Raw genomic sequence first — 25029 nt, 5'->3', positions numbered from 1 at the left:
GCCCGCGCACTCACTCACAACTCTCTCATTCTCTCTGCCAGCGTCACGCAGCGATCATTTTCATACCACGAATGCTTAACATTCTTGCAAACTGTCTAAACTGAATTATACACGCAGATATTCTTACGAAGAGTTTTAAACAACAAATTAGTCATTCAGAAAACAAATTTTATTTTTGAACATGCACAATTTACTGAGGTCTGGACCTTGGTAATCTTACAGCTGGCTACGGGCCTGCACACACACACACACACACACACACACACACACACACACACACACACACACACACACACACACACACACACACACACAAAAAAAACACAAAGATTTTCATGTGCAAACACACACTAGGGGCCAGTAGCGGGTTTGTGTGCTTCGGCGTTGCACTTATTATTGTGCTGATATACTGACAGAAGTTTAATGAGAAAAAGCTCTGGCTTAATATCAAAGCAAACAGCGGCTGTACTTCTCCCACCAAATCAGTTCCCTCAGGGGCCCGTGCTCTTGGCTGTGTGTGGGGGCCGGTTCCGACTCGTAAAAACCTCTTCCAACAAGGCATCTTCATTCTGCTTCAGAACAGCCAGCATTGTCCTATTAGCACTCTGAAACCTGGCAGTGTGTGAGAAGAACTGCTCCAGGCCAGAGTATGCCACACACAAACTCACACATAGGAAAAGGAAATGGACATCACTGAATGTGAGGAGTCTCAGTGTGAAGAAGCATGTGAGCAGCAATTGGTGGGCCATCAACAAGTCACTGTGCACAGCCTAGTGGATTCACTGTATGGCAGGAGCTGTGTTCGGATTCATTCACTTGATTGACTGTCTTTCATAAGGTGCAAGTCCCTTAATAATGTTATCTTGGACCAAAAACCAACCATAATGTACAGCACCATTTTCCACCTACTCACTGAATTTAATCAGTTGTACTACTGGTTTTGCATATTACACTATTTGTATTCAGCAAGGATGCATTAAATTGATCAAAAGTGACAGTAAAAGCCTTTACATTGTTACAAAAAAATCAGTTTCAAATAATTGCTGTTCTGTTCAACTCTTCAAAGATTCCTAAAAAAAACAACAACATTGTTTTCACAAAAATATCAAGCAGCACAACTGTTTTCAACACTGATAATAATAAGAAGTGTTTCTTGAGCTGCAAATCAGCATATTAGAATGATTTCTGAAGGTTCATCTGACATTGAAGACTGGAGTAACGATGCTGAAAATTCATAAAATAGAAAACGGATTTTAATTTGTAATAATATTTTACAATATTAATGTTTTTAATGTATTTTGATCAAATGAATGTAGCCTCGATGATCATGAGATCAAAGGATTTTTTTTTATGTTAACACTTTGAAACATTTTGATAATAACTATAAATAACTACATGCCAGCTAACATTCATTAGTTTAAGTAGACTGCTTTAATTTCTGCTAACACTTTATTTTCATGGTCCATCAACAGGCATTCTACTAACTAAGTTACTTTGCAAGTGCATGTCAACTTATACTACTAACCCTAACCTAACAGTCTACTAATACTTTAATGAGTGTTGGTTGATGCAGAGGCAAAATAATGAGAGTTGGTTGACAAGTATGTAGCTGCAATGTTACTTAAATTTAGTATAATGTTTCAAGTGAACTATCAAAATAAAATGTAACCTGTTTAAAAACCTTATATATATATATATACACTACTTATATAAGTTACAATGTCATAACATTTTTATTTCTAAAGGACCCGTTTTTGCATCTTAATATGAATACATATTCTGGGTGGACTGTTGAAGAAGCCTTGTGAATGTTAAAGTATGTCTGCATGATGTAGTATATTGTTCCTGTTAACTGAAAATACAACTCAAATTAACTCACAAAGGCATAAAAGTCCTCTTTAAACAGCGTGCATGTGTGTAGCTCTACCTGTGCAGCGAAACTTCTTGCCCTTGACCTGGCTGATGCGTTTGTTGGCGAGGCGGCGCGGGTGGCTGCATCGAGCTCCGCTGGTCTCAATTGGATTGTCAAACAGGTAGTCGGCCAGCCACTTCAGATGACAGTCACACATGAAGGGATTCTGAGCCAGATGTCTGTGGAGGGTGGACATAATCATAAATCATATCGCTTCATTAGAGTCAAGGGAGTTTGTATAATCAGACAGTAATATCCTGTGATAACAATACGATTCATATGACATTTCAGTGTAAGGCTTTCATTTGTTTAGTTCACATTTATCTCACTGCTGTTAATGTTGTTGTTTTGCTGTCTACTTGCAGCTAATTAATTGCAGGGCGAAGGCAGTCCTGCTCACCAGTTGCTTAGAGACTGGAGTCTCCTGGACTCAGTGTGGGTGTGAAGGATGGAGTGTTTATGTGTGTGTGTAACTCACAGTGTTTTGATGGCGCGCAGAGGGGTGAACAGGCCTTTGCTGATGGTCTGAAGCTTGTTGTCATAGAGGGACAGCAGGTTGAGGTTCTGCAGGTCTTTGAAAGTATTCACTCGAAGACAGTTGATCTTGTTGGCATTCAGCAGTCTGGAAGAGTAAACAGAAGTTACATTAGACATTTTTTCTCATCAGTATAAACATACGATAACAAACAAACAAACAAACAAAAAAAACTAAAATCTGCTTTAAACTTTTTATATTTATGTTTAATTTACACGTATAATAGGCACTATCTTACCATTTGAATTATGGGGCTGAGCACATAACGCCTGAGTGGCAAAACCCCCCCAAAAATTAATACTGACAATGTCAAAATTATATATTCCTAAAATAAAATAAACACACACACACACACACACACACACACACACACACACACACACACACACACACACACACACACACACACACATATATATATATATATATATATATATGTATATATATATTATATATATATATATATATATATATATATATAAAGAATGAAACAAAAAGCTAAAAAGGCAAAGACGAGACAAAAAACAAAAAGCTAAACAAAACACAAGCAAAGCAAAGCAAACAAAACAAAAACAAGTAAAGCAACACAAAACAAGCAAACCAAAGCAAAGTGAGCCAAAACAAAATACAAAAAATACAAAACAAAACAAAAACAAGCAATGTAAAGCAAACAAAACAAAGCAAAACAATGTAAATACTTTTATTGCTGTAGTGTGTCATGTATGCTGTTCTTGATGAATTATGATTATATATTGCATTACAGAAGTCTGTAGATTCCTATAAGTGTGCTCTGTTTGTGTGGCATCAGTCACCATATAGAAGCCTCTTTCAGTGCAGTCCCGGAGTCGGTGCAACGGTTTCAAGCGCATGTTTCCTACAGGCACTTCGCGAAAGACTTGAAAGACAATAAGGACTTTTTATTTTCAATTTGCTTGACTGAGCGGAAAGTGCTGCTCTCTCTGAATGATTTGATGTTTTGCTTTAAAGCCTCGAGTGGGGAATGTGTTGGCTGCAGTAAATTCAGTAATCTGCACTGTATCAGTAAACACGAGATGTCACCGGAGATAAAATTCACGGTGTGGGATCCACAAACTTCACACAGCTCTGTGACTTGATGTAAGTATCAGAAACATATTCAGATCTATAGATGTAATTTACTCGGTTCACAGATCACTAATTTTAACAAAACCGGAGTGAATGTGTTGTCGATGAACTGCTGGAGTATTCAGCTGCTGAATTGCACCCATCACTCCTGTCATGTCACGCACTTCTCTCCCGTTCAGGCCGCCTGACAATTGACTAAAGCAGTCATGTGCTTAATTACTGAAAGCCATTGTAATGAGGTTTTGTCTTGGAGCAAACACATGCATCGTTAGTCTTCTTACAGGGTGAACTAATTAGGTTCGAGTATCTCAAAAAAGAAGAAAAAAAGAAGAAAAACAAAAGTGAATAAAACCATAAACAACAGAAAGAAACACAGAAACGCCAGAATAGCTTTGCGAATTTGCTGGAATGCCCTGAGGTGTACCGTTGAAAGGGTCTTATTAAGAAAATCCATTAGAAGAACTCTAATTGCTGAAAACACAGATAATTTGTGTTATTATGGCAGTTGACAGTGAAAACATGGGCCGGGCCGCTCCAGTAAATCTATGGTGTTTTAGAAGCATAATAACAGGTGATGTGAGCTTATTTTTGTGCCCGAGGCAGCAGTGTGTACGTTAAGAAAAGCGAAAGCCATCAGAATTTCCCCTAAGCATTAGAATAAGCTGAAACAGGCCCATTAGAGCCGACAGATTCACCTCAATTTGGACCATTAAATGCAGAAATGATGTCTGAGCAATGTTTCCATGTCTACACAAATATAAGGAGGTGTGAGGGACATGTTTAGCAATTAAGACCAATTTACATGCTAATGATGTCGAGAGTGCTCCCCCAGAGGAAACGAGAATTAAACTTGATGCTCCTTTCAGCCAAAACACTACATGCTCTCTTCACTTCTTTTAGTGCTTTTCTTCCTTTCATGAGGGAAAAGGCAGAAATGTTTTACCTCCTCTATTCAAGTCAATTTTTTTTTTTTTACGAAACACACTTGTTCTCATTGTGAAGCGTGTACATACAATGGGGTCCTAAACAAAAATAACTTAAAAACATAATAATAATAATACTAATATTATTTAGGTAACTAAACTAATCAGACATTTTTAAATCATGCTAGATGACATGCACAATCAGGCTTTGCACAGATTTGTAGAGATCAAGTGCTACTGTTATTAAAGCAAATCCAAAAAAATATCAAATACCGAAATTCAGATTTTTTTTTTCTCTGTAATATTATTATGAAACTATGATAAAATATTATAAAAAAATTACATTTATTAGAATATATATATTTTTTAAATTCTCTAATGTCTACCAAGCCTGCATTTAACTGATCAAAAATATAATAAAAACAGTAATGTTTTGAAATATTATTACAATTTCAGTTAATAAGTTTTCTATTTTAATATACATTAATTATTTTTTTTTTAAATGCAATTTCAGTGTCACATGCTCCTTCAGAAATCATTCTAATATGTGGATTTGCTCAAGAAATTATCAATTATTATCAATTTTGAAAACAATTTTGCTGCTTAATATTTTTTTGTGGAAATCATGATACATGTTTTAGTATTCCAAACAGCATTTATTTGAAATATTTTTTTTCAAATAAATTTTAAATGTCTTTACTTTCACTCTTGATCAATTTATTGCATCCTTGCTGAATAAATTAATTTATTTGAGCGGTAGTGTAAAAAGAAAAATCACTTGTAGTGAAACTTGGACCCCACTGAACATTCACATACACAGAAGTCATTATCTTCTTGACATTGAAGGTTATTGAGTCATAAATGCAACACTCACAGCAGCTGCAGGGAGACCAGGCCATCAAACAGTCCCTTTGGGATCTCTGCGATTTTATTTCCATACAGGACCCTGTAGACACACACAGATACAATGTAAATAGAGAGCAATGAATCAGCCCACAACGTCTCTATATGTCTAGCCCACATGCAACACATCAAGCGTGGATGTGTCTTTCTTAGAGGGGTCAAAATCATAAAAGAATCATGAAAGTGGTACATAAAACTAGTCCTTTTGAAGTCATACGATACAATATAACTGTATATAAGAAACAGACTGAAATTTGTCAAAAAAAGTTACTGATAATGTTGTAAGAGAAAGCTGTTGAATCAGAAAACTGGATCAATCTGATTTAGATGTAATTATTTTGAATTATTAAATCGTTTAAAACAATCAGATATAAATACTTCTCTTATCAACAAACCATGGAGAGTTAGGGCATCTGTTAACGTTTTCAGTGAATAATGACTTCAGTTTCAGTCTGTTCCTGTTACAAAGCTATTGTATGGCTTCAGAAGACTTGAAATACAGCATATTTGAAAATATGAAAATATGAAATACATGCCTTGCCTTGCTTGACTATTTTTATGACAATTTTTGGTGTTTTGTGTCCTTTTGAAGTCCTCCATTCATAGTAAATGTGTTTTGTGTTCATATGAGTTCACTTTTGGCTGAACCATTCCTTCAACGCACTCTAATTTCCGAGCAAATGTGTGCTTGTGTGTTTGTGTCATCTCGCGCGTCCTCTTTGCTCTTTGCCCATCTTCCACCCCTCAGCGCCTCTTTAATCACGCGGCATGTGTAAATGAGCTCTGTCTCGTGTACAGCTGTGTGGGCTGGACGCAGAGAGATAGATCTGACCAAATTAATATGCACACGCTGAGGCTTCTGTCTCTCTCTGACTTGTTGAGATGATTTAAATGGAAGTCCTCCCTTGTGTTCATGCTGCTACAGATGTCAGCAAACACACTCAGGCAGACAGTAGGCTGTCTCATCTCCATTCTGTCAGCTGATTTATTCGACACCTGTCCTTTCACCTGACTGTTTACATTTATGCACACCTATTATCTTTGTAAATGTATTACTATGCAGCTCAGGATGTATGAATGTTTGCATGTGTGTGGGAAAAACACTTACAGTGAAGTGAGCGAGCGCAGGCCACTAAATGCATCTTCTGCAATCTCGGATATCTGATTCTTGCTCAGGTCTCTGTAATGACATAAATAGAGATAATTCGGCCAACTGTTAGACCAACAAAAGGATGTTTTGCACATTTGTCTGACAGGACGTCGATACTCCATAAATACCCAACAAACTCGATACTGAGGAGAAAGAACATAAGAAACTGCTTGGTGATCATCATTAGCATCTAATCTTTAAACCATTTACTTCTTCTCACATTAAGCTATCACATGACTTGAACTGGCGTGGACCATGAGGGTGAATAAATAATGATTTGATTCTTTCAAATCTTCTTTCATTTAAGCTAGATTTTCTCAATTTTGGGTTGGTGGGGTGGAATTAAACTCTGATTTGTTTGAGTATATCCTTCAAAATACAGAGCTCTTCACGTCAAGGCATCACTGCCAAAGCAGAGGTGAGAAGATCTGAATAAATATCTGAATTTGTGTCTAAAATATAGATTTTCTTGTGCAGGGTGACATGCCTCTAGAAACTGCTGTGCGTGTTATGAACCCTTGTACTATTTTTTTCAATGCGGTTGACAGGAGATCACTTACAGCAGGTATAGAGTTCATGCATAGGCTGAAAAAGTATAAAAAGAAAGTGTGTATATTTCTAGATGTGTCAAAATAGAGGAATGTTTAGCTGATTTGAAAGTGCTTTTCTGGATATATGTAAACTATCATTCAAAAGTTTAAGGTCAGTAATATATTTTTTTAAAAGAAAGCTCTTATGCTCACCAAGGCTGCATAATAACAGTAAAATGGTTAAATATTATTACAATTTAAAATACCTGTCATCTATTTTAATATATTTAAAATGTAATTTATTCCTGTGATGCAAAGCTGAATTTTCAGCATCATTAATCCAGTTTTCAGTGTCACATGATCCTTGAGAATTCATTCTAATATGCTGATTTGCTGCTTAAGAAATATTTCTTATAACTAATGTTGAAAACAGTTGTGCTGCTTATTTTTTCCAGGATTTTTTCACGAAAAGAAAAAGTCTGACACCAACCTTTTGATCGGTATAGTGTAAATGTTAAGATCATCAGTTTGTGAGGAAGTTCTTACATTCTCTTCAGTTTCTTGTACGTGGAAAACGCTCCTGCTGGGATGCTCTTGATCATGTTCTGCTCCAGACGACTACATGGGAACAGATGGATATGTTTTGTTACACAACGCTGACTTTTCCATTACGCTAGTAATTGTATATAATAAAATTACGAAACAAATATGGCACGACAGAGAAAGGAAAACGATGTAATATTCCTGTAGGTGTCTCGCAAATGTACATGCACCATATCACATTTATTCCACTCACAACACAGATCTGCTGGTGATTTCATTTCTCAGAGTTTGAAAGCATGTGGAGGCGTGTTTTATGGGCCCACTCTTAAAAAAAATAAATGTTTCAATTAAAACCGAAAGGCCTGATTTTAAGTTCCACAAATAACTTTGTTCTTCAGCTCTTTATGTAACCATCTTGTGCTTAAAAAAACCATTATGCTGATCTGAATAACCTTATCCATTTTTAAAATTTGTATTTAGAATGACTTACTATTTTTTACTTATTGCAAACAGAACAATAGAGCAACAGTGAATAAAACGTTCATGATGAAGCGAGGGTGCTAAAGTGCTCAAAAGAGTCTTTCTCTGAAGAACCTTTTGTTTTTGAGAGTCTGGCTGGTACTTAAGACTCCTTCAGGAGGTCTACAGAGAAAGCCATCTAATGCTGTACGGCAGCCTGTACACTGAGTGTTCAATTTGTGTTTTGGCTCACTGGGGTAAGATGGCATTGAAAACAAGTCCCTGAGAAATCAGCACAGCTCTCTGCATGCTCCAGGTTATACATCATTTCATTAGCCCAGTTTGTTTTTGGCCATGGGCTCGGTTGGGCTAATGTGTCCTAGCCTGCATATCCATTTATTATGCAAAGGTCATACACTATTGACATAACAACAACGGCGAGGAACAGCACATATCAGGGCAATTACCTACCTGTCCTTTAGTGCAAACAAGGATCTCTGAATCAATATGGATACCAGATACCCTGACCAAGACGATATGGACGTTCTCCAAAGCACAAGAACATTCAATCAGCTTGAGGCAAGACAAGCCAAAACCCATCGAAAAACTTGAGTGTTTTCTTTGTAACAGTATGCATGTGTGTGAGCGCACCGCTGCGCTGCTATGTGATCATTAAACATGACGTCCCAGCCTATGCGCACAATGGAAATGTTGGCCTTGCAAATTTCCCATTCACTACCGAAACGTCCTTGTTTATTGGAGGATACCGCAAAATCCCTTTTAAAAGTTCTCTTGCGTTTGAAGGACACTGAACACAGAAGTGGTTGGAACAACAACAAGGTCAGATGTTTTAAGCGGCGGCACTGTTTGAATTACATTAATTTGATTGCTTTTTAATAAGAATGCTGAAGTTAGTATGCTAACATTAGCATTACGCAAGCTAACATGCCCGGCACAATGAAGCAAAGGTCATATAAAAAAAGTTAATAGGCAGAAAAATTGACAACAGCATTAATCTAATGGTTGCTTTAAAAACTGTGGCTTTTTCATAAAAATATAACCATATCGCACAAAAAGCCACAGTCATCAAAGACATCCAAAGACAACTCGGGTTTTAGAGAATATCCTCCAAAATGAGTTTGAAATGGAAATTCAAAAAAGGTGACGTTTTCTTAACATCACTATTAACTAGTGCTGTCAGTCGATTAAAAAAAATTAACTAATGAATTGCAACTATTAATATATTTTATATTTTAAAGGCATATTTTTACTATTTATTCTATTATTAATGATGGCCAGTACCATTGATACCAATAATGCAACTGATCCCTGTATACACCTGTACCTGTAAATGCATTTCCCCCTCAGTTTTAGCCATTAGTTATAGCCATTTAACATTGCAGTATAATTGAAAGACATTATTTTTAAAATTTAATAGGCTTTGAAAAGTAACAAAATTGTATATCCATAAACTATAAACTGAATATAGATTAATCATGCTACAAATGTTAATCAGCGAAGAGCAGTGAGTGGTTTCTCTTTTTCTTTCATTCTTTGATTTTCATCAGTGACAGACTGCAGCAGGTTTCACCTTAAAGGCAAAAAAGAACTAAATGCGCTACTGCTTCATAGACAGTGCGCCAGTACCAATTTATTAAATTCTTTTTTGCGTTTTATCGTGCTTGGTAGCGTGTTAATATAGTCTCCTGTAACATTAGCCAAAGGATGGCAGGAAAAAATAGGTGCTCTGTTACTTGTGTCAAATAAGTTTTAACGCATTAAACTGAAAAAAAAAAGAAACACATCTGCAACTGCGGCGCGGCGTTAGCGCACTCACTAATGAGGCTGCTACACCGCACCGCTAATGGCCTTTGTTTCATGACAGGCGGAAGAAGTCAGATCACTGCACAGGCGATATCAGTGGTAAGTACTTATCACACAGGCAGATTTTACACAAATAGAGAAGGGAAATGATTTTGAGGAGTGGAATCCATACATTTCTACAATTCCTTCAGGCAGGTTGGCAGGAATCTCCGTCAGGCCTTTTCTACGGCAGTCAATGATGTTGTTGTTGCAGGTGCAGGAGGCAGGGCAGATGGACGCCTGGGGAGCACATGACCTTGGCTCCGTCTGAGCAGGACCTGTGGAGGAGGAAAAGATGGAAAAATAACAGATCAGGAGGAAAACTGACTAAAGACAACATAGTTTAATGACACAAGAAAGCAAATGGGGAAACAGGGAACATTAACAGCATTTTGAGTCAAATATGAATAGAATAGCATTCCTTCTGATAGTAGTTTTAACTGTCATGTTACTTCTGTGCAGAAGTGTGAAAATGAATATTAGTCCCAATAACAGCACAAATGAAGACGGGTGAAAACTGCTTTTAATACAGTACATAATCAGCAAGGACAGACTCCCTGTTGTTTTATTGTCTTGCTTTGCAGCTTAATTAAGAAACGCTTTTTTCTTGCAGCGTGTTTCGTGTTTGTGTTGGTGTATATTCATCAGTTGATTAATCAGAGGGGGAGGAAAAGGGGGCTTAATTAACAAGAGCTGAACGTGAACTTTTTCACCAATGAAACCCAAAGGTCCATTAATAAATAGAATGTATGGAGTGGCTTTATAAAACAACACAATTAAAACGCCCTAAGTGTTTACTTGTAGTAGCCAACATTTGTAAATTAATTACAAATTTGATAAAAAAGACTGGTAGGACAAGGAAAGAAAGAAAGAAAGAAAGAATATATATATATATATGTTATTTTTTTAAATAAAGAAAATTATGTACCCTAAGTACAGACCTTTAAGATATTTTCCACTGTGAAATTATTCTCATGACAAATAGTAATAGTATAAATAAATAAATAAATAAATGTCTTTTTAGTTATTAACATCAGTGTAAATAATGTCAAATGCATAAATAAACAAATGCATAACTGCATAAACAAACAAACAAATAAGGTACTAAAAGCAAGCTTAATTTTCTTGCAAAATATGCTACATGTAGTTTTCTTTCTTTTTTTAGTTATCAGACAGGAGAAGGACATTCTGACAGAAAAAAAGTGAACACTGTGCTATACCTGTGCAGACAAATTCTCTCTTTTGAACATCAGGAACATTGAGACCTCTCATATGGGCGGGGGCCATGCACTGTGTGAAAGGGGCCAACCCTCTCCTCTGACGCAGCCAATCAGAGAGCCAGGACAGGTGGCAGTCGCAGTGCAGGCTGTTGGAGTGCAGCGACTGGAGAGAGAGAGAGAGAGAGAGAGAGAGAGAGAGAGAGAGAGAGAGAGAGAGAGATAGAGAGAGAGTAATGAGGTACAGATAGTGAGACAGTATTGGATAAAGGTCAGAGGAGGTTTGTACGTCTAGCATGAATGCTGGAGTGGATGATCCCTGAGAAATGTCGGGAAACAGAGCTCTCTGAAGACAGAATCAGAAGAGCAATGTTTACCACACATTCAGTGTCACATTCCATCTATGATATGGCATTTAAATGCAACGGAGGAAGGTAATCGCCGCCGAGATCAAGTAAATATTCATAGGGAGAATCTCTATACAGCTTTGGTAATGCAGACTCGGAATAACACATCTGAATTAGTGACAACACGAGTGTGACTGGGTCATTCTATTGTACGGATGATAGTAACATCTCCGAGGAGACCACAGTAAACCGCTTGCAAATCCCCAGAGCATGGACACTCATTTCATCAAGGTCTTCAACAAATGGCACAATTCCCAATAACACCTTAATATAAATCTCTCAAGGGCCGTTCCACGAAGGGTAGGCAAGACACAGTTCAAAGAAAAAGTGGTGTCAGCGAATCAAAAGACACAGCTATACCAGTCAACACTGTCTGTAAATGAAATAACAGGCAGAATCTGGTTAGGCGGACAAAAACACGCCATTGACAATTTCAGCAGGGGGCGACGGTTTTAATAGAGCTTTTCCCATTACAAATCCAGTATCTGGCCCCCTGTCTTTGCGGATTAATTACAGATGAGTGGGATTACAGAGATGGATGACATGGGGAGAAGAAGCCTCGGCTGCCTCAGGATGAGCCGAGGACGGGCACAATGGGGCAGCTCCACGTGCAAGCCCACCCTATCGACCGTCATGCACGGAAAATGACTACTTGTCTAGCGGTAGGAGTGCTTTTCATTTGTCTGAGTTATTGAATGGCAAGCATCATGGGGTGATATCATTTGATCTAATTGAATGCACAAAGATAGTATGTCTGTAGAAGGTTGGGGAAAGGTGAGGCAAACTGGACTATTTCATCAGAAACCTGCAGCCAAACCACCATCCTACTAAACGGATTACCAGCATCTCTAAAAATTTGATTTAATAAGTTGTTTTTACGAGCAACAAATTCAATACAGATATATCAGGGATATTAGAGACAGAAAATTCAATCCAAAGGAACTGGGTAGCAACCAAAGCCTCGCTGTTGATAATTCAATACTGCCCAGGGAGCAACGCGCACGGCCATCCGAGCATCAGCAAATTCAATCCCGCATGAGGGGGCTGGCTGACTGATGGGAGGGAGGCCAGACCGCTGGGCTGTGGAGCTCCAGCTATGGATGACTCCGAGCGCAGGCTCCAGGGAGAACGCTGTGACGGAAAGAGGAGGAGAGATAGATGGAAAAAGAAATGACGATAACCCTAAAGCCTTGTGTTTCTGAAATCAAACTAGCGTTTACTCTTGACATATTTCTTTATTTATCCCTTTATTTAGAGAACGACCACACTCGAATAATAACAAAAGCATCTCTGTGAGTCCTGTTAATATCGCAGGTCAGCCACAGATTGGAACAATGTTTGGGGACTGTGTAATTATTTATATCAATTGTGGTTTGGGTCTGACAGTGCAAACATAGAAAAGCGACACATGCAATATCTTCAGCTAAGACAATGTCTGCTTGCAAACAGACCACAGTTCTGAAAACTGGCACGGCGTCACCGCAGAGCCTCTAGTCAAGCAGCAAATCCTTTCAAAAAGAGTAAAGATTTAGTATGAACGTCACTACATGTTGATATATGAATATCTGATTGTATAGCATTACCCTGAAGTGGACAAGAAGCTCCTCAGTACTTACAGTGTCCGCAGTTTGGGCATGTGGTTGAAGCTTGACAGCGGGATGAGTGTGATGTTGTTGTTGTTGAGAGTGCTAGAAGGAAGAGAAGAGAGAGCAAATATTAGAAAAAGGCATTTACTTAGTAAACAGACAGCCAGTGAATCCAGATAAGATTTGGCAATAAAGAGCAGACCAGTGTTCTGCTGAATTCACTGAGCAATATACACATGCAAACCTGTTTCCTTAGAGTAAAAAATAAAAAGGTAATTGTTAGATAACTTTTTAAAATAAGAAACAGTCACTGGTAGTAGTGTGTGTTATGGTCTGCAAAAGAATGATATCATCGATGATGTGCACACTTGTAATTATGGATGGCAGATCTCTCTGCTTCCTGTCCTGATTAGCGCTACTTAGCTGACCTAATCTTGTAATCAATCCATCCCACCCCATAACCCTCAAACCTATCACACACATGCAGAACACACAGCCTCCTGTACCTCCACCTCTTGGAAGAGGGTCTGGAATTTCTCAATTTAGGATTTTAATAGTTCCTGCTTGGTGAGGGAAAACTGCTGATCTCTCTGACTTCCCCAATTCAGTTTACAGCTTGGGTTTGGGGTTTGAGTGTTCCTTCTAATGAATCCTGCAATGGTACTTCTTGAGTACAGTGCATCCTTTATTTACATTTATGGATTTGGAAGATAATGAATTAGATTGCATTCAATATATACACTTTTTGGGAACTGAACCCATGACCTTGTGTCACGCTCTACTCTTTAAGTTACAGGAAGACAAACAGTCCCATAGATTTTGGTATTAATCCCAGAGCCCACTGACTGATCAGACCAGCTGCAGGTCTTGCTTTTTATTCAAGGCCAGTTAATTTAGTCTCAATACAAACAAGCTATTTACACTATTGGAGTGATCAGATTTACAATTCTGACCAATGGAAATTTCCCAGCCCGAGTCCAATTCTTGGTACTATAAAATTGCACAAATCAGAGGGAAACTAATCCCTCTAAAATATAACATTCTTGCGGGACTTTAAATGATATCCGAATATTGATTTTGGCTCGGATCTGTGGTGGAACACTTTATTATGATTGAGGGATAGAAGAAAACTAACTAAATGGAATGGAAAATTATTGTTATTCTACACATAGACACACAGAAAATTCCACACAAATCACACACAGGGTGAAGGAATCACCCTCGCAAGGAGCTGACCAAATCCACACCAGAAAGCGATCCTCTTGTCAAGGCCGCTGCGGCTCAGTAAAAGCCCTGGTAAAAGCCTGTAACACCAAACCATCACCAAGGGAAATTGCAATTTGCTCAGGAAAGACTATCTCCCATCTATGATACCATGGGAGAATCCTCCAAAGTTAGGTGATGTAAGAGAAGAAGAACACAGGACTGAGAACTGAAGAAGGACTGCTAAAGAGAGAACAGGATCCACAGAGAGCGTCAAACAGCTTGTGCTTGCTGTGGTAGTCCTCTCTCGCTCATTCATATTTCAGTCATCCGGTTTCCAGGATTAGAAGCTCTGAGTAAAAATAAATCTCATGCAGTCGTAATTTGAAAAAGCTGCAGCCGGACAGGGCATCACAGTTACTTTAAGTCGGCTTAAACCTGACATGTTCATGCCGGGAGCGATGACCTTTGGTGTCAGACTGCACCTGTTAATAGGGACTTCTCTGGTATGAGTTAAGCTTTGCTACAAGAAACATTGAGCATCGGACCAAGGGTCTTAAAGAAGAGCCCACTGGAGAGACGCTGTCTTCCGCAAGACTGTCAGTCTTCCCTTTATCCAGCCCTCCGCACTGCAGAGGGCCGCCCACTGCTGCAGCGTAGGATCTCAGCAAATAACAGCGCAGCATGAGCGGCTCTTGCTAAAGCCACTTGTGATAACTGAAGATCAGCTTGAGTCTTTAAAATTCCTTTGTCTTCATTTCCGGCAATATTAAGTCATTCCGCCTGTGTCACCATGTAGTTGACCATAAATCAAAAATGTGTTAAGCAAAATCAACTGCTGCAGGGAAGGACTGCATCCACAGTGTCTCCTGAGAAAGTGCATCCAAGCCAAAATGAAATCAATGCCGGATCCTGACAAATACTGCGCTGTACGGCTTGACTGTAAAACTTTATTATTTTATTTAAAGCTCTATTGATGGAGGTGTCAATAAAAGTGGGTGGCTGTTAATTGCTCACAATGCTTAGTCTTCAGACCGTCTCAGAGGGGCACGTTTTCTTTTCACTTCCCTTTTCTTTTCTCGGCTATGTCAAGAAAGCTTTCCCACAGTCGCAAAAAGCTCAACAGTGGGGTCTTGAGTGCTCTTAGGCTTTCTTCAGGCCCTCATTAGAGGGACTTGGAGAGGGTCTCTGGATACTTCACTCCTAAAAGACGTCTGGGTTTTCAGAGCCAGGACATTTCGAAATAAAGAGTGAGGTTGTTTTGGTGGGTGCAGGGGGATGAAGGGAAATAACTGAAGTGCTCCCTCATCTGACTTAGGGCCATTCACTTGCACAGCTGAGAAATCATGAGGCAAAGACGTGTTATTTGACATGACAGGCTTGAGGAAAGTCAATACTCTTCCTTTGAGTGCATAACTGTCCTGGTAACTGACCCTTATTCTAAATCGTTTTGGTAAGAAGACTTGCGTTCATTTATATAAATGTAAAGGTTGAGGGTTTTCTGCTCAACTTTTTGTCTTCTCAATCCTTTGTCTCCTTCATATGGTGTAAAATCAAGTGCGTTTGCAGAATGCCTACCTTTAGAAAGTAGAGAATATACACAACCTTACACAACCTCTACAAACAACCATTCACTTACTTTCTTGCAAACTCAAATGAGCCAACACGTCTGTGATGTTGTCATGGTTCCATGGGAAACTATTATCGCTACTACAGCACAATGGTGAGTTTGCAATGCAAGTGTCCATCCGAGCAACCATTTACAGGGCATCCCTGCGTCGGGCCCTCGAGTCAGAACAAATGAGTAAAGTGCCTCCAGATGGAAAGCAGTTTCATTATGATACTCCACTTGTTGCAGTGTGAGGGAATTCATGTGAGCAGGATGGAAATCTTTGCCATTGTTTTGCTTAGTTTAGCTACAGCACAAAGCCGCAATCAGATGTTATTCCGCTAATTCAAATAAACCCAGTGAGGATAAACACAGAAATAACACGATCTGCCATGCATAATCCCATCCATGTGGTTTGTGTCCAAATGTGGGCTTATTAAAAAAAAAAAACACTAGTGCTTAGTATTTGTAACTAAAAATGAGAAGCTTTATGGCTGCATAAACCTACCATCTGCCTCCTCTGAAAAGAGAGAAAGAGCTCTCCATCCCTCCATGGTGCAGAGGACGGGAGTATAGGAGAAAAGAACAGGTACTACAGCGAAAACAGACATGCTTCCACCGCCATTGATGGGGCCATTATAGCACAAATGAGGACAGATTGAATCTAAGCTGTTCCGTCGGCCTCCCTCCTCTCTTTGGCCATCCAGGAGCGAATGATTAATTGTGCGCAAGGGTCCGACTGCTGAAACGCACGATTTCCAGCCCGCCCCTCCCCATCTCCCCGAGCTTTGGCGTAGACCACACGAAGATAACGCAATGGGGCCATGTCTGGTGGCAAAGCAATTTCCTGTGCTTGAAAGTGCTGTTTGTGAGCTAATGACAGCTCTCTCCCCTTCCACTCCCCTAATCCATCCTCTCATTTAGCCATCAGCTTGCCCTTTCTCCCTCCGCCTACCTGTTGTCTGTCACATAAAGACTCATCTATTGACTAAAGACAACCTTTCAATCAGGCCTTGCAGAAGTACGACTGATTTGTCCAGAGGGAGGCCAACCCGTGTTAGAAATTAAAGATGCATGGAATATCTGATTCAAAGGAATCCATGCTCTCGAGTTCCCAAAGAGGGACGGCCAGCACCTAGCTATCAGTCTACAAGACAATTGTTAAATCTGTAAAAGGAGCTAATGATTTGTACGGGAGCACAGGGGTTAGAAATGATTAGGATAAGGGGTGGCAGGGGCTGAAAAGGAATGAAGCTCAGGGTTATCGTTGCCAAGAGGAACATTCAAACGGTCTTGCATTGAGAAAATGACATTATGAAGGTAGAAAACTGCCAAACCATAAGAAAATTATATTTCTCAAACCTTCCATATGAAATACACTGTATTTCATTCGTAATACATTTAGGTTTCGATCAAACGCCCCCTAATACAATCCCAGCACGTCCACGTAACCACAGAAATATGATAGCTTCTTCTATTCAGCATTTTTCCAAGTTCTGACAGCATGGCATTTTATAACCAGGATTAATAGTCCACCTCCTCGCGCTCCCTTACACAATCAGCGTCTAATCTGACAACACACTGCAAATACTCAGATTTACCCTGGTTGGTATTTCATGGCATGCTATTGCACTACAAGTAAGTCTCTTCAAATGAAAATGTGAAAATCTCATCAAGCGAGCACATCTGTGGATTCAAAAGCAGAAGAGGTCGTAGTACATAGTGGTGGGTATTGACAAGGCCTGGTGAACCACAAAGACGTCCCTTTGAGGCACGCCGCCCATGCTATCATGCTAAACTCACTTTAGTTCGACCAGCGAGGTCTGTGCCAAGCTGTTGAGAAAAATTTTATGGTAATGTGAAAATTTGGGCCTCCTTATCAATGCATGGTGGGCGGGAAAGTCACCTTCAGGAGATGGCACGGAAATGTCTCGGCAATCTCCTGCTCATAAAAAATGACACAGCAGGGCAAAAAAAATCACATGATTTGACATTTGATTCAGAGCCAGAATTTTTTGTACAAAAGTGGTTATAAAATATGCAGAGGCTCCAGCGCTCGCAAGAGTGCTGTGTGTAGACAAAGCTGAGTGGGGTATATGGGGAATTTCCAAAATGCTCTTTTTCACAATACTATAAATTCCCTTCTCACATTTAAACCACATTTTATAAAATAGCCCTGAAGGACGATTATAACATTGAGCGATTCAACAAAAGACCCAAGTGTTTAAACAGAAAGTGCACATATATTGCGCTTAGCATAATTTGAAACAGATTGTGTGAGACTTCCTCATTGTCTCTTCATTGTGTTCTTAACACGATAAGAACATACATCAGAACAAAACGTGCTTACCATAACCCTGCTGAAAAAATAAATCCGCTTGAATACATGACCAGTTGGACATTCTTTTTTTGGCTTTATGCATTTTTTTATGAATAACTGGCCAAACTCATGCTGAATATACTACTGTTTTATTTTATTTATTTATTTTTTGTTCTCCTTACTATAAGAAAGGTTAAAAAGTTACAGTTTTTGTAACGCTTGGCCATGCCTTCCAAACATCCACTTTATTTATTATTTTTAAACAGCGATTTTTTTCATTTCACCTTAATATCTTGGCTAAGGAATCATATTAATTACATTTTTTTTATATAAAAAATATTATGTATATTGACAATGGTGTATGTATGAAAATTGAGTTTCAGGCATATACCCATGAAAAATATTCAGTTAATCTTACACCACATGGAATCTCATTTATATTATATATGAAATGTGATTTGTCTTTGGAAATTAGAAATGAGAAGCACTACCAACATTCATAGTTATTAAATACACCAACTTGATTTTCATGAATATAATAAAGATAAGGTGGACACCTTATAATGCACAATTCCACGCAGTCCATCTACATTTTAAGCAAGAATGGAAAGATAAAAGGGCCTGATTTGGAGTCAGTATGAAAAATGAGAGGAAGCACAAGCAGTACCTAACTATTAAATGAAAAATAATCAAGGGGTGCTCCTTGTTAGGCAGGTTTAGGTGCTCTGCAGATGGAGAACACATCAATTTGCTGCCTACTGTACCACACTTCCTTCAGCTCATTGGGATGCAAGTCACGTCCTATATGAGAAAATGTCCGAGATAGCTTTGAAGTCATTAGTTCAGTCATTAGCGCAGTTATGTTAAATATAAATTACAATTCATCAGCAGAAAGGGCCGATCATTAATTCTGTGTAGTTTGGCAGGCGTTAAATCACTAGCAGTCATTTAGTTGTGGAGGAGGGTTAGCCACGAACTGCTCTGTCTAATATCCGCTCTGATCACCCTCTCTAAACCCGATGGAAGTGTTTAAATAGCTCCCCGCTTTGGAATTTTGTTAGTCGCTCTTTATGGTGATCACCAAAATTTTACAGTTATCACGAAAACCCAACAGTGCATGATGGGAAAGGATGCTCAAATCTCTCAATTATGTCGCAGTGCACCATCTATTTTAATAGGCCTTTAATGATCATTGAAATGAAAAGATTCAGTTGGCCTCTGGAGTTATGCTTAACACACGGCGCTCAAACATTGCATTTAATACGACCCCTAAATTATACCTCAAGTGCGCTCTCAATTGCAAAAACACACATTAACATCACATTTTTTAGAATGTTTATCATTCATTCTTTTATTTATAACTCCAGATGTCAAATTATACTGATCTACTTTCACACACGCTTGCCCTGAATTCCCATGTTTTAAACACAAAAATGTATGTGGTTGAATGTGTTAATGACGTCTACAATCAGCAATCCCTGGACAATTCTAAAAGCACAAATGAACCCACTACTCCTGCTTTCACCATTATGACATCACACTGAGTCATCATACTCTTTGGCGATGTAAGAGATGGATCGCCATCTGCTTTGCTGCCTTTTAGAAAGATCAGTCATAAGACATTCAGTTCAATCATTCAGTATCCTCACACTGAGACTCACAGCATTAACACCTGCAGCGAAATCGCTACACCTAAACCTTAATTTCGCCATCAATTACCAAGAGGTGTCATATTCTTACAAGCTAGGTCTGTAGGACAGCATTAATGTTCAGCCGTATGTTGAATCTGCTATTGGAGAACATGGATTTAAGCTTGATTATTGCGCATGGGGTTATTTAGCCATGATACAGTGTCATTTGCAGACCTGTGTGTTGCAGCCTCTCCAGAGGGGTGGAGAGATGGCTCAATCAGCAGGAAAGTGATGTGTATTCATGTGCTGCTGCTCTCCTTGGCTCGTCGGGGTCCCAAAGGTCTTTGGCAGAATATAGGGAGGTTTTGTATTATTAATGAAAATTGATTCCCGACTTACACTTTCCTGCTCCTGAGCTCCTGTTTTATAAGGTCATTTTTTATGCTCTGATCACGAGGAAAGGACAGAGGACATGGAAAATATTCCTATCTTTCCTTCTTTGATTCTACCTTCACCTCTAGCTAACACTGCCGGAGAACCTGCCTAACAATGATTTAACGCCGTGCTGCTGTGTCCTGTGGAGCCAGGAATTAATAGAGGGGGTGGCTTGGCTCTGGGTCCCCAGTGAGCGGCGCTCATTTGGAGGATGAGTTTGGCACTTAGCGCCCTGCCAATTGGCTTGATGGAGATGTGGCGGTTAGCCCCCACTCTGTATATCCCGCTTTCAGCATCTCATCCTCTCCAGGACAATCCAGGGGATACCCAAGGAAAAAAAATTAACTCACTCACAAACACATCAAATCTCTTCTCTGCTATCAAAACATTTACTATGAACTCTAAACGTGCGACTAAATCAAAAAAGAAGTCTGCCTAGCAGGCAGCAGAACAGAGATCTGAGCATCTGACACCTGCTTTAAAGTAGGAAGTGCAAATCTACAGACGTTCTAATCAGAAAACGCTGTGCTTTTAACGCTAAGGTGCACCCAGAAAAGTCAGGACACTTTTTCAAGTGGCAACAATGCAGCACAGGATGACAAACGAGCAACTTTAGCTGTTGCACGGACGATCGCATGCTAAGCGCCACAGTGTCGGACCGGACGGGGTGACACCGGACTATGCGCCACAGGTCCATAACGCAACACAGTTTGTCCTTCGAGAGCAATCAAGAAACACACAGACAGAGTTAGAGGAAGGGACAGCAGAGGTGAAGAGAGAGGAGAGAACCCCGCAGAGGAGGCGGGAGGGGGACTTACAGTATCTCCAAATCGCGCAGGGCTCGGAAGGCTCCATCTTCGATGCAGCTGATGTGGTTGCTGTCCAGTTGCCTGCAGATGAGAGACAGAAGTCAGCGGCAGGTCTGCAGCGAGCGGGTGGGGGCTGAGGGGAGGGAGGAGGAGGAGGAGGAGAGGTGGGGGCTGCGGGACGGAGGTAGACACACTAACACACACTCATATCTACTCTCCTCTCCTCACCGCAGTCAGGATAAAGGACCAGCTGGCTAAAAGTGGCCTGTCTGGCTATATCCTCCTCCTATCTCGTCCTCTCTCTCTCTCTCTAGCCACACTGCTGAGTGTGGGGGCAAAGAGAGGTAAAAGAGAGAGAGAGAGAACAGGAGGCTGGCTATAGTGCACAGCCCACCCCGTCTGTCAGTTCTCTGTAAATATTAATTGCATTTCCACCCCCCCCAACCAAGCACACTCATCCACCCCCCTCTTCTTCTTCTTTTTTTTTGAAGTCAGAAAGGGAGTAATTTCATTACATTAGAGCAGCCAATCCATTACAAGCTTTTACCGGCTCTGTCACAGAAACAATTTCATTAAAGAAAGGGGTTCGTAAATCAGCTGGGGTCACGATGCTGGACGAGCAGACGCGAGGGGCACTTCTTCCTTTTTGCTTTTTTTCCCTTTTACTTTAATTTGCAGACTTTGCCATCCACCCCTCCTTCTCTCTATTTACCCCTCCCTCTTTGAGATGGATTTGAAAGAGGCTTGAATAAAGAAGAAGGAATCTAAGCGCTGTCCTTAAGTCATTTGTTTGGCAAACAGAGCTGCGGTGACATCTGACCCGTGACAGACACGGTGCCTTCGCGTCTTTAGAGACGGATAATAAAGAAGAACGGAGCTTCTCTGGCGTGTCTTTCACTCCATCCCTCCTTTCTAAAAGACATGCATCTGTCTTCATAATTGCTGATGGGACAGACTATATGGCAGCCACCCACTGCAGATGCATTAACCATCACTGTGAAAATTAAATAACCTTCATGAGCAAAAGTAAAATGTTTGTCTTTTACGATGGATATTATTTCATCCAAAATAAATGAAGACTTTAAAGAAATGCTTCCCTTGAGAATGAAACAATAAGCCAGTACTTTTATAAAATGGCAACAACAATTATATACTGTAAATTATATCTACAAACACATATATTCATTTGTTACAAAAACTGTAGCAAGTGTGTCTTTTTATTTACACACACTGATACTTACACAAAACTTGCTTTATTTTGATGTATGGACATCACTGAAAATTACAGTTCATTAAGAGAGTCAGATGTAGATTCATTAACCACTTAATCAATTAAATTCAGTAAAGGATTTGTCAAACTGATTCAACTGAACAATTCATTAAAAGTATTGGTTCATTTGTTTAAGCTACTCTAAAAATTAATGGGACGCAGTCTTTTTATTTCACAAAGCACATATTTCTATATAAATGCTTTAAAAGAATGCCTTTTTAGAATTCATATCACAAGAAGTGCCTTGAACTATCATTTTTACATTTACATTAAAGCATCTGGCAGATGCATTTATCCAAAGCAACTAACATTGCATTCAATCAGTCCATGCATTCCTTGGGATCTGAACCCATTACCTTGATGTTGCTAGCACTATGCTTTACTACTTGAGCTACAGCAATGAATTTTTCTATACATAAAGGTGATTGAAACCTTATAGATTTTCTACAACAGTGGTCTCCTAACAAAACATGCTCCAAAATCTATTTCCTCAGTTAATTTGTTAATAATAATCTCAACATAGAAAATTCCACAACAAGTAATGTAGTTCATTTGCCAAACAGCATGTGATTGAGGTACATTGTGGTTTTTGTGGTAACTTTGTGGTAACTTGGTACATTATATTTAGAATTCAAACGTAGCTCATTCAATCAGATTTCAGAGCCATAACTGTTTGTATTTGAATGCATGAAGTTGATCTCTAGAGGATGTCATTGTGATCATGCACAAGAGACTTTTAACAATGGTAATACTGAGCACAGTCAAGGGCGAATAGCTGTCTTGAATGTACATATGTGAGCGTGTGATGTGTGTGAATATCTGCGTGTTTTCTGTTTGGTAGTGTTGGGTAATGAAAGTCCCAGTTTTAATTTTCCTGCTCTAATTAAATTGGCCTTTAATCATCTCAGTCATGAGCCGTATTGGCACTTTAGAGATCCCGTCCTGCCAGTGTCCCATCTGGAGTGAACGAGAGAAAGAAACAGATATGGGTCTTCCTTCCCTTCACTAGACTATTAATCTGTCATAGTCGGTGATGCTAACCAGCAGCCGCATGGCCGTATTTCATTCACGCTCGACAGCGAACACAGCAAATGACTCAAAACTGACCGTCAATACAGCCAGGATGATGCTTGATCAGAGCTGCTAAATATGAATCTCATACTCAGTCTAAAATATACAGTATGTGGCCTATCATGACTGGCAAATTGAGTGTGGTTTGAGGACTTGTGTCTGTATCACACCACTGATGCCTTGCATCTTGTCTTTTCTGGTTTTGTTTCACTTTGATTCATCTCATCTCATTTAGTCTTGTCTCTTTTCCTCAATTCTCTTCCAGTCTCATCTCACTTTATGTCTCATTTCATTTCTTCTCCTCCTGCCTTGTCTCACTACTTCTCATTTAATTTTGTCTCTGGTAGTCTCTCATCTTTTCTCTCATCTCACTTTGTATCGTCTCCTCTAGTTTTGTCTCCATCTCATGTTTGTCTCTTCTCTTTTCTGCTTGCTTTATCACTCCATCTCATCATAAGTAATCTCTTGTAGTTTTATCTCCCATCTCATAATTTAGTCTCTTTTCTCTTTATCTCTTCTTTTTTTGCTTCACCTCACCTCATCTCACTGAATCTATTCATTTCTTGTCGGTTCTTCTCGCCTAATCTCATCATTTTAGTCTCTTCTCATCTACTCTCCTTGTCTCAGTTATTTTCATATCTCCCGTCCTCTTCTTTCAGTCCCATTTTATCTTCATTTTATTCTATCTTTTCATCTTGTCTTATTGTCACTTCTCCTCTCTTATATATATTTTTCTCATCTTTTCCTTTTTCTTCCTCTCTCTTCTAGGCACATTTTGTCTTTTCTTTCCCAGTCTTGTCTTATTGTCTCATTTCGTCTGGTCTCATATTGTGTCAATTCATATGGCCTCATTATCTCATTTTGTTTTGTCTCATATTTTCTCAGTTCATCTGGCCTTATATTTCATTTAGTCTGAACTCACATTGTCTCATATTATCTCAATTCATCTGGCCTCATTATCTCATTTTGTCACGTCTTATATTTACTCATTTCATCTGGTCTCATATTATCCAATTTTCTCTTGTCTCATATTTCATTTCATCTAGTTTTGTATCATTTCATTTGGTCTGCTCTCATATTGTCCCATTTTTTCAATTCATCTGTTCTCATCATCTCATTTTGTATTATCTCATTGTCTCTTTTTCGTCTGGTCTCATATTGTCTCATTTGCTCGTATCTCCTATTTTCTCAATTCATCTGTCCTCATGATCTCATTTTATCTGGTCTCATATTGTCTCATTTCATCTGGTCTCATATAATTTAATTTAGTCTGGTCTCACATTGTCTCATATTATCTCAATTCATCTGGCCTCATCTCATTTTGTCTACCCTCATATTATCTAATTTCATCTGGTCTCATATTGTTTAATTTCTTCTTGTCTCATATGTGTAGTATTCTGTTTCATTTAGTCTGGTATCATATTGTCTCAGATATTCTCAATCCATCTGTCTTTATTATCTCATTTTGTCTTATCTCATTGTTTCTTTTTGTCTGGTCTCATATTGTCTCGTTTCATTTCGTCTTATATTTTCTTAATTCATCTGTCCT

At 39.2% G+C, this 25029-nt stretch overlaps 1 protein-coding gene across 1 annotated transcript in view; it reads right to left on the bottom strand.

Annotated features, from left to right (window-relative positions):
* Positions 1-25029, bottom strand: part of LOC109112921 (slit homolog 3 protein-like) — a 138389-nt gene that overhangs the window by 47350 nt on the left and 66010 nt on the right. The window contains exons 2-10 of the mRNA XM_042738814.1: positions 21149-21220; positions 13163-13234; positions 11143-11305; positions 10056-10200; positions 7604-7675; positions 6486-6557; positions 5349-5420; positions 2391-2534; positions 1928-2091 (exon numbers count right to left, since the gene is read on the bottom strand). Coding sequence (XP_042594748.1) covers positions 1928-2091; positions 2391-2534; positions 5349-5420; positions 6486-6557; positions 7604-7675; positions 10056-10200; positions 11143-11305; positions 13163-13234; positions 21149-21220 — 976 coding nt within the window. The remainder of the gene's footprint in view (positions 1-1927; positions 2092-2390; positions 2535-5348; positions 5421-6485; positions 6558-7603; positions 7676-10055; positions 10201-11142; positions 11306-13162; positions 13235-21148; positions 21221-25029) is intronic.

This window comes from Cyprinus carpio, chromosome B14, assembly GCF_018340385.1.
Source record: "Cyprinus carpio isolate SPL01 chromosome B14, ASM1834038v1, whole genome shotgun sequence".
Classification (NCBI taxonomy): domain Eukaryota; kingdom Metazoa; phylum Chordata; class Actinopteri; order Cypriniformes; family Cyprinidae; genus Cyprinus; species Cyprinus carpio.
Note: the sequence above shows the minus strand (reverse complement) of the source record. Positions and strands in the feature narration are given on the sequence as shown.